At 48.0% G+C, this 10,697-nt stretch overlaps 1 protein-coding gene across 3 annotated transcripts; it reads left to right on the top strand.

Annotated features, from left to right (window-relative positions):
• Positions 1-6,721: 6,721 nt before the first annotated feature.
• Positions 6,722-9,584, top strand: LOC123124085 (uncharacterized). 3 transcript variants are annotated; one of them, XM_044544786.1, is made up of 3 exons: positions 6,722-6,894; positions 7,967-8,482; positions 8,593-9,584. In XM_044544786.1, the coding sequence occupies exons 2-3, from the start codon at positions 8,450-8,452 to the stop codon at positions 9,040-9,042; spliced, it is 483 nt and encodes a 160-aa protein (XP_044400721.1). In that variant the 5' UTR covers positions 6,722-6,894; positions 7,967-8,449; the 3' UTR covers positions 9,043-9,584. The 3 variants fall into 3 exon arrangements, with proteins under 3 accessions (XP_044400721.1, XP_044400720.1, XP_044400719.1); XM_044544785.1 differs by having other exon boundaries at positions 8,029-9,584; XM_044544784.1 differs by having other exon boundaries at positions 7,967-9,584.
• Positions 9,585-10,697: the final 1,113 nt, after the last annotated feature.

The raw sequence follows: 10,697 nt of genomic DNA, 5'->3' as shown, positions 1-10,697 counted from the left end.
GCACGGCAGTGCTCGGACTCCTTCTGTCGTGAATCCATTGCGTTACCCAAATGGTGCATGAGTCCGGTGCTAAGGCAGCCGTGGCTACCTCACCGGAGGCGGTGTGGTCCATCTGACATCCGAACGCGGTGGCACACGCGCAACCCCTTTGTTGGTGCGCCGAGGCCATAGCGCACAGTGGGTGTCGTCCGACGCAAACACGCCGCACACAACAGCGGGCGTGGGATGCAGAGGCAGCGCTCGCGGCGGTGGATGTCGACGAGGCAGAGTCGCATTCTCCGGCGCCCCGTACGGTGCACCAGTATGGGCCCCGCAACCGCGTCGTGATGGATGTCACCTGCTCATCCCAGGACGGATCCATCATCGATCTGACGTCCATCGGCATTCAACGGGTTCTGGGCTCCGACGAGGAAGAGTAGGGCATGGGAGACGGCGGCGCCTTGAGTCCCGTGAGCCGGCTCGTGTCTCATGCCCTACTCTACCTTGCTGGCGACCGGACCAACACTCTGAAGGGCACAACCGGCCGCCGGACATGGCCACGACGGAGCCGAACAAGCGAAGCAGAACCGGACGAAGCTCCGCTCAAAGATCGCTGCGTTGCAGGTAATAATATGAATTTGAGGTTTATAATTTGAGGTATCCGAATATAGAATGCATTTTTTGAGGCATGACCGTTCACTGTCCGCGGACACGCCCGGATACATCGTCAGCAACATCTTTTACAAAGTATGGGACCTGCCCAAGCCAAATCTCACATAAGCTAGCTCCTAATTTAGCTCCATAAGTAGCTAGCTTGTGCGCCACTACGGTACAAGTCTGAGGGCAAGACACCACACATACATCATTGAGACCTACATGCAACTGTACCTTAATATCTCTGAATATAGCTCCTAATGCTGACAAGTCAAAGTCTTCAGTGGTTGTTGCATTCTTCAGTTGTATGGAATCAGTTTCAATCATTACTTTGTCACAATCTAGCTGAATGGTTGTGTTTATGGCATAACTGAGGGAGTCCTGGACTAAGGGGTCCTCGGGCGTCCGGCCTATTAGCCATGGGCCGGACTGATGGGCTGTGAAGATACGAAGACCGAAGACTCCACCCGTGTCCGGACGGGATTCTCTTTGGCGTGGAAGGCAAGCTTGGCGATCAAATATGAAGATTCCCTTCTCTGTAACCGACTTTGTGTAACCCTAAATCCCTCCGGTGTCTATATAAACCGGAGGGTTAGGTCTATAGGACCGAATACTCATTACCATAGTCATACACGCTAGGCTTTTAGGGTTTAGCCATTACGATCTCGTGGTAGATCAACTCTTATAATACTCACATTCATCAAGATCAATCAAGCAGGAAGTAGGGTATTACCTCCATACATAGGGCCCGAACCTGGGTAAACATTGTGTCCCCCGTCTCCTGTTACCATCGATTCTAGACGCACAGTTCGGGACCCCCTACCCGAGATCCGCCGGTTTTGACACCGACATTGGTGCTTTCATTTAGAGTTCCACTGTGACGTCGATGACAGGATCGATGACTCGCCTCGTCCTTAAAGACAATATCACCGCCGGAGGAGGCCTGGCCCCAGGCCAAACCCTCCGGCTGGGCGGCTTTACCATGACCGCCTGTTTGGCCATTAAGTCAACGATGACCTCGCGGGCCATCGAAAATCCCCTTCGTATCGACTCCAAACACTCCAAGCAGATGGATCCGGCGGAGCTCCCGTCTTTAAACGAACTCCTGGATCGCATCGCCGCCCTGGGAATTGCCACAGATTACGATCGGATCGGGCTTAAACCCGACCAAAGAGAAATTAAATCTCCACCGGTCACCCACCAGATAGCGGTAGTCGAGGAGCAAGATGGCGACTCTTCCCCTATACTGAAGACGGACTATGTTCGGATCGCCGACCCTGCAGAGCCGGATACCCACCAGCGAAAGGATGTGACCAGCCTTCCGAACATAGAATCGGACGGCGGGCATAAGCAATCTGAAGATACTCCGGAGTCCGGATTGTTAAGTCTGGAAAATCTTCAGACTCCGGATCACCGATCGGGTCAAGGTCCGGATTCAATTCCACCCACCCACTCAGACGCAAGCGCTCTTATGAGCATACAACAGCAGTCTCAGAAAACGGTCCACCACTTCTGGGCCAGGTTCCTCCTTGTCAAGGACAAGGTTAAAGATTGTCGCGACGAGGATGCGATATCAGCGTTCTGCAACAAATTGCACGGACGAAGGAATCCTCAATGCCATTAATCGCCGCCGTATACTACACTTCGCTGACTTGGCAACTATCGTACAGAAGTACAGCGCAATGGAAAGCGCCTGGAAAGATCAGGCAGCTTGTTGGGAGCCATCAATCCCAACTCAACCGCTCGTCCAGGCGAAAAGGGCGCATCCTCGTGACACGCCCAATCCAATATCCAAGAAATATAAAGCCATTACGCGGCATGGAACCGTTCTAGTGGGATGGCTCGACGGCCCATGCAAAATACACACAACACTGGATACCATATCAACCCACAGCCTTAGAGCATGTTGGATACTCCAGCAGGTAGCCAAGAGCGGCGAGGACATCCTTACCAAAAACGCCCCAGAACAACACCCTCCAGAAGACGACGACCCCAGAGTATTGACGGTCTTCGAGACATTCGCTTCAAACAATAAGCGCAAAAGGGCACTCCGCGACCTCATCGAAGTCTGTCAAATCGCCGCGATAAACCCTTGAAACGACACGGCTATAACCTTTAATGCCGGTGACGAACCAAAATACAGGACAGTCCGAGCGCCAGCCGCATTAGTCCTCAGTCCCATCGTGGATGGCTTCCGACTCACCAAGGTCCTCATGGACGGCGGTAGCGGACTAAACCTCATTTATGAGGATACACTCAACAAAATGGAAATAGACAGGAGCCGCATCGAGCAAAGCAGCACGACCTTCCGAGGAATCATTCCCAGCCGGGAGGCACGGTGCGTGGGAAAAATAACACTCGACGTGCTATTCGGCACGCCGGAGAATTACCGGTCCGAGGAAATAACCCTCCAAGTGGCCCCTTTCAACAGCGGATATCACGCCCTCTTGGGGCGAGAGGCATTTACACGCTTCTAAGTTGTACCTCATTATGGTTACATGTAGCTTAAGATGCCCGGGCCCAACGGCATAATCACTCTCGCCAGTGATCCGGACATAGCACTTCGCGCCGAAAATAAAACCGCATCCCTGGCCCTTGAGGCATTATCTGAAGCCCTCGTGGCCAAAGAGTTAACCGCACTGCGCTCCACGGTGGACCGGGACGATGTGATTCTAGACAAACGCCCCAAATCCACCTCCTTCAAGCCAGCGGAAGAGATAGTCAAATTCCAGGTCCATCCAACGGACCCCAAGAAGACAGCATCTATTGGGGTGCAACTAGACCCAACGGTCGACACCGCGCTACGGGATTTTCTTCGCCAAAACTGGGATATATTCGCCTGGCACCCTTCCGATATGCCAGGAATCCCGCTCAAGCTGGCCGAACACAGCCTCAACATATTAAAAGGATATAAACCGGTCAAACAAACACTGCGACGCTTTTCCGAGCCCAAACGTCAAGCTATGGGAGAAGAGTTGGCCAAGCTAATTGAAGCCGGATTCATTAGAGAAATAAAACACCCGGACTGGCTGGCAAACCTGGTGATGGTGCCAAAGAAGGACAAATCCTGGCGCCTGTGCGTCGATTTCAAAGACCTCAATAAGGCCTACCCTAAGGATCCCTTCCCCCTCCCCCGCATTGACCAGATCATTGATGCTACCGCAGGACACGACTCACTGTGCTTCCTCGACGCGTATTCCGGATACCATCAAATAAAAATGAAGGAGTCCGACCAAGCCGCAATGGCATTCATTACCCCATATGGGCCATTCTGCTTCAACACCATGCCCTTCGGACTCAAAAACGCTGGCGCCACTTACCAACGCATGATTCAAACATGCTTGGAGAAACAGATCGGCAAAACAGTTGAAACATATGTGGATGACGTCGTCATCAAAACCAAGCACGTCGAGTCGTTGATAGACGATTTACGTCTTACATTCGACAACCTCCGTACATACGACATTAAGCTCAATCCGGAAAATGTGTTTTCGGCGTTCCTGCCGGAAAACTGTTGGGCTTTATTGTTTCCAATAGAGGAATCGAGGCAAATCCAGCCAAAATCCGAGCTCTGTCACAATTGGCTACGCCAACAGACCTTAAACAGGTCCAAAAGCTTGCGGGATGCGTGGCAGTTGTAAGCCGCTTTATCTCCAGATTGGGAGAAAAAGCATTGCCACTCTACTGCCTTCTCCGACGCACCGACCACTTCGAGTCGACGGACGCGGCAACGGCCGGACTGGAGGAAATAAAGGCTCTTTTGGCAAGTAACCCAACTCTGGCCGCGCCGAACACCACAATCATTTCTAATAACAAAGCCCCAACATCTAGTATTTGTTTCCTTCAGGAAGGCACCATATGTGTTATTTTCAGAGTTCCTGGTGGAGGCCTGGATTATCTTCCGTCTTGTTGTTGTTTTTGCATTTTCTTCACTCTGTTTCACCTTGCATAGATGCATAAAAAGATAATCAATAGAATGCAATATTTCATCAGAGGATTTAATAGTATCTCCTACATTAGCCCTCTTCCTTTCATACCACCACCGCCAAAGTAGCAACCAAAAAGCTTTTCATCATCATTGAGATTCAAAATTTCCTCCATACAACTCAATGCATCTACACAAAGGTAGAATCTGCAGTCTAACATGCTCCAGTTGGGCTTTCCTCTATACTTCCTTAACCTTTTTTACATTTAACAAAACAATGTCCGCCATCCTCATCTAACCGAAAGCAAACAGGACAGAGAGTATCTACTTGCATACCACCGTGTTGAAGCTTCATATGCAGGGGTAAACTATCCGTAGATAGGCGCCACAGGAAGTGCAGAACCTTGTTTGAAAGGGGGAGGGGCCACAACTTCTGCCAGTTAAGACCCCCTGCTTCTTCATCTGGACTTGAGGAAGAAGTTAGTCTTGTAATTGATTCACGGGGTGCACTGTCTACAGCCACTCTGTATGCAGATTTACCGAAAAAATACATTTTTTATTAAAATGCCATGCTATAATATCATCATTATGTTCATGAATTGGGAGCTGTAGGATAATCTTTGCATATTCTGGAAGGAAGGTTTGCCTTACTAAATATTCATCCCAATTGTTTGTGGTGGGATCAATTAGCTCATTTACTTTGGTAATAACATTTCTACCCCTTTGGGTGATTGACTCTTCTAGTGCTTCCACTCGGAATCCATGGATCAGACCATATACTAAGTGTTGTTACCGATGCCAACTCTCCATATGATCCCCTTCTTTAGCAAGTTTATCCCTTTTAATATACCACACCATGTGTAGGAGATACCACCCTTCGAACTGGCATTTAGAATCGAATCATTTGGGTAGTACCTTGCAGACAAAACCCGCGCACATAATGAGCTTGGATTTTGAATAAGCCTCCATGTTTGTCTCGCAAGCATGGCTAGATTGAAAGCATCGAGGGGGCCCCAAGCCAGCCCCCCCCTAGGGCGCGCCCCTGTGGCTTGTCGTCTCCTCCAAGGTCTTCTGACTTGGAGTCCAAGTCCCACAGGTTTCTTCTGGTTCAAGAAAAATCATCGCGAAACTTTTATTCCGTTTGGACTCCATTTAATTTTTTTTCTGCGATATTCAAAAATAGGGAAAAAAACAGAAACTGACACTGGACTCTAGGTTAATAGGTTTGTCCCAAAAATAATATAAAATATCATAATAATGCATATAAAACATCCAAAACAGATAATATAATAGCATGAAACAATAAAAAATTATAGATACATTGGAGACGTATCAGCGATCCGATGGACGGATCAAAGTTTTCACCCTGAGTTGAGTCAGGAGCTCAGGTAGGGAGGGGTGCCAACGCTCCATGGTGACGCCTTCAACAAGGAATACCACACAGAAGGCGTGGTCGTTACCGCATCGACAGGAGTCGAGCTGGGCCTTTATCCGGAGAAGCTGCACACCCATGCCCGGAACACTGTCGCAGTCACGCCTCCACCACGTCATATGGAGCCAACACAAGACGACTACTGCTCCTCACAGCTCACAAGGTTGGCCGAAGCACATCAAGGGCGCCGCCATAGGAAACATTTGCGGCTCGCCCGACCGACATGGAGACCTGCAACACGCACTCTATAGCAACCAGCCACTAGTCGAAACCACCGGCCATTAGGGCATCAGATCGAGGGAAGATCCCGCCGACACCAACAAGCCACATGAGAGATCGCCGCCCAAGTTAGCGACGATCCAGTGCACACAGGTCCAGTCGTGCTGGCGCACCATGCTCCACCACGGAAACCGCTCCGCCGCCGTCAGATCCAGCAGTCCAGGCGGGTTACCGTCCATTTTTTAAGTTTTTTTAGGGGTAAGTCCATTTTTTAAGGTTTTTTTAGGGGTAAGTCCATGGGCCACGGCGCGGTCGGCCTCGTGGTCTTTGTGAGGGACTTGATCAAGTTGGGCCTGTGAGCCCACGAACAGTAGACACAAACAAACCCATCTCGTCAAGGTCAAAAAAAAAAAAACCGTCTCGTCCTTTCTTCCTCACGGAGGCCGCCGCCGGCGGCGAAACCCGTGGGCACACAGAGCAGCAGCGACGACCCCCCCCCCCCCCCCCAACCCTCACTCCCCCTCCCCGCTAGTATTTATCTTCCTTGCTGACGAGAGCTAATTCGATGGTGGTGGTGTGCAGGATTTCCTCGTCCGCCTGAAGATGCTGGCTTCGAAGCGGTCGGAGACGGCCGTCCACGCTAACCTCGCCGACACGCTGGATCTGCGCATGCTGCGGGATCTCGGTACATACTTTGACTACTTCCATCAATCGGAATTGGCATTGTTCGAAAAAAAGGAATTGGCCTGGCATGCTAGACTCTTAATTTGACTCACTCCGGCTAAACGACCCCTGTAGCATTATGCTAATATGCTCACAATAAATGGAGAAACATTTGTGCTAATGGTATGCTGGTGAATGCTTAAAACCAGTTAATTGGTAAATCGCCAATAGGGATTCCAGTGCTGGCTTTGAGGGCTTTTTAACTTGTTATCTGCAGCATCTCTGTCCTGAACTGTATCATTATCATGTCTTGCGATCTGCTGGTTACTGGCTCAATGCAAAGGGCTGATGATAAATTTTTGGTGGTAAAAGCAACTATTTTATTTATGTGCCCTTGCAGCCGTGTCATAGGATTATAGAACATTCAACTATCTATTATTCTCAATGCTCTGAATTTTATGTGAGAAAGAGACAGATTTGGAGAAAACTTTTGAATAACATACATTTTTTGCTGGCCTCTACAGTCCTCACATGAACTGAAATATTGGCAACATACTCCAATAGTCGAACGTCTTCCACGATCGGGCGTCTTGCCTAATATTCAAATTGGTAGCTATTCAGTTTTGGGGCTGGCAATCTCTTTGCTGAATATGCTTTGTGCTTTCCAGGTTTTGTTGCTGGAAAGTTTCAAATGACGAATAAAATAAACCGTAGTTTATCCAACACCATTGTTGATAGACTTGCAATATCAGGGGATACTGATGCGGATGGTGGTCAGGCACACTAAATATAATCCAACAGAAAATAGTGTCAAGAAAAAGCGCAAGTATGCAAGACAGTTAAGTCTTACTTCTGGTGTTTCTTAGGAGTGACAGGTCATTTTGTCAATGTATACTTATGCTTCACCCTAGTTCAACGTTTATAAACAAATCCATACCTTTCCACCTTCTTTGCCTACGACAAAAACAAGTCAAGAGTCAAGACTTATTCCCACTTTTAGCGGGCAATGTTTTTCCAAGGGATGTATTTAAGCAAGTTTTATACATGTGAATGAGATGATTTCTGTTTTTTTTTGCATGCACCATTTTCTGCAGCACACATGGATTGGCGTCTTCTTTACTTGCACCCAGCTCATGACTTGCTGTTCTGGCTTTAGGAATTTATTCCTCAGAGCTCATAGGTTTGGCTTTGAGAGGAAATTGTTTGAGGTCTGTGAACGCCGACAGGTCTGGCTGGCAATGTAGCTCATAGCTTTGGCTTTGAGAGGAAATTGTTTGAGGTCTGTGAACGTCGACAGGTCTGGCTGGCAATGTGCTACCAAGTCAATATCAACTGAAACTTGCCAATATTTTGTGAGTTAAAGACTGAAAGTCAAAACATTAGGACGCAGCAAGTTGGATTATCCCATCATTTATCATGGAGGCAGCAATGACAAGTTGCTGACAGAATGTGGAGGGCAGCAACTAGTCTAGCTAGTAGAAAGCCTATATGTACATTCAACTTAGATGGGAACCCCGAGAAGTATCTAGCTAGCAGTAGCACTTCGGCAGCAGCAACCCAGCACAGCTATTTTGCAGATGGTGATACAAGCCTCTCAGCCGTCCTCCGCGGTGAGTGTGTGCAAGAGGTCAGCTGTACAGGGGGCGACCTTGGTGGTAACATTGAGGACACTGGTTTTGGTTTGTCTTGCAAAAATGGTCTAACTGTAACTTTTGTACAGGATCCAACAGATGCCAGGGGCGAACCTGCCTCTCAGCCTGAAAAGTCAAAGGTTGAGGAGGAGTTGAAGAAAGCAGCTGCACATCGGTCTCGGCCTAGCTGCTATTATTACTATTACTTCAATGAAGGAGATCCTCAGAATTATTCTGATGATTTGGAGATGGAGATGGAACAAGGACTATTACCGCTTGTTAATTTCCCGGATAAACAGGTTCAGTTCGAGGAGTGGAAGATAGAAGCACAACAGTTTGAGACTGATTTTGGCGAGATGGAAATGAAGATTCATAGGTTCCCTGCAAGCATGCGGAGCCTTGGACGGCGTTACATCGTCCCAATGGCCGTGAGCATCGGTCTTTACCACCACGGCTCAAGTAGCCTGCATGAGATGGAGAAGGTGAAGCGCGTGGCTACACTCCACTTCATCAGTTACTCGATCAGGCCGCTCATTTGAGGAGATGTATGCGGCGGTCTTCTCCGTCATAGGTGCTGCCCGCAGCTTCTATGACACCAAGGATTCCAAGGTCGACGTAGGAGATGCTGAATTTGCAGACATGATGTTCATCGATGGTTGCTTCTTGCTGCAGTATATGCGTATGTGTACCGGCCTTGGCAAGCTGCCTCCGTCATTGTTGTCTTGCTTCTAGTCCAACGAGGCTTGCATCATCAATGACATAATGCTGCTCGAGAATCAACTTCCCTGGATGGTGGTCAACATCCTAAGGAGGTTCAGGCCCATGCCCGTAGAGGAGTTCATCGGTTAGATGGGACGCACACTCCAAATCCGGGGGCACATGGACAGGAGACCAGTTGTGATGGATGCTAGGTGCACGCCGCCACATCTTCTTGCCATCCTCTTGTTCTACAAAGCGGGAAGCATAGATAATAATGTGCCCCTGTCTGTTCCAGATGGTTTTAGATCTATGGCAAATGGTTTCAGCACCCGGGTGCCCTACACCCTCTATGAACAGTAAATTCAAAAAAAATAAAAAAAAAAAATCAAACAAATCTGAAACTTTGGGACATCGAACATCATGAAACTTTTGATGATCTTGCAAAGTTTTAGCTAAAATTAACATTGGAAGAGCACTCAAATAAAAAAACAAAAATCATTGTCCAAAGTTTAAATACATTTCTGAGCAGTGATTTTGTTATTTTTGGTGAGGGCTCCACGAAGGTTATTTGTTGCTGAAACTTTGCAGGAACACCAAACCTTTGTCTTTGATCCCTCAAAGTTTCAGATTTTTTTGATTTTGTTTCAATTTTTTTATGAATTTACTGTTCATGAGGGTGTAGGGGCACCCGGGAGCTCTCTGTATGTAAGAGATGGGAATCCATTGGCCAGTACTGTGTGCCGGCTGACTGATCTGAGCCAGGATCGGCCCCCTTCTGCACCATTGGATGGCAGCCACGTTAACCGTTGGATCAGCCCACACAGCTTTGGTTTGTTTAACTTTTTTCTATTTGTATTATACATCGATTGATTGCTGCTGCAGGTAAAACCAGCAGGCTAAACAAGCTATAACAACCTCAGGCAAAGTCATCTGCGTGAGGTTGTGAGCAATCCAATAGGCTGAACATGTCCACCATCTATCCATATGAAATAATCCGACGAGAAATGTGAAACGGGGTAGCATCTGCAAAATGTATATTCACATCAGAGCTCGTTACACATGACAGCGAAACAGAGTGAATCCAATTGGAAATCAACAGTCGTCATATATGAGATCAACAAACATTTCATCTTTGGCTAACACCTATCATCAGTCAGTATAGAAAAATGAAATCAGGCTGGCAACATCGATTCGCGCAGAAAAACTTGAAGCATTGGAGGCCTGGCATGTATATTGGGGATTCGTTGTTCAACCTTGTCCCGCTTGCAGCTTGTTTCATCATGCTACCATGGATCGGGCTCTGTTTTCATCCTTGATCCACTTGACGTTAATAGGCCGTTGAGAAGGAGTGAACAACAGAACTAGTATGATCAGAACAACAGAGGATGGATGGCTCTAGAATGAAAGCAAGACAACCTAACAGATAGCTTGGTAGGCACAGATATCTTGTTGTCCTCTGATTCACACCACTTCAATAATGTAGAGAAGCCATCAG

Source organism: Triticum aestivum, chromosome 5D, assembly GCF_018294505.1.
Source record: "Triticum aestivum cultivar Chinese Spring chromosome 5D, IWGSC CS RefSeq v2.1, whole genome shotgun sequence".
In the NCBI taxonomy this organism is placed as follows: domain Eukaryota; kingdom Viridiplantae; phylum Streptophyta; class Magnoliopsida; order Poales; family Poaceae; genus Triticum; species Triticum aestivum.
This window is presented reverse-complemented; position numbering and strand designations above follow the sequence as displayed.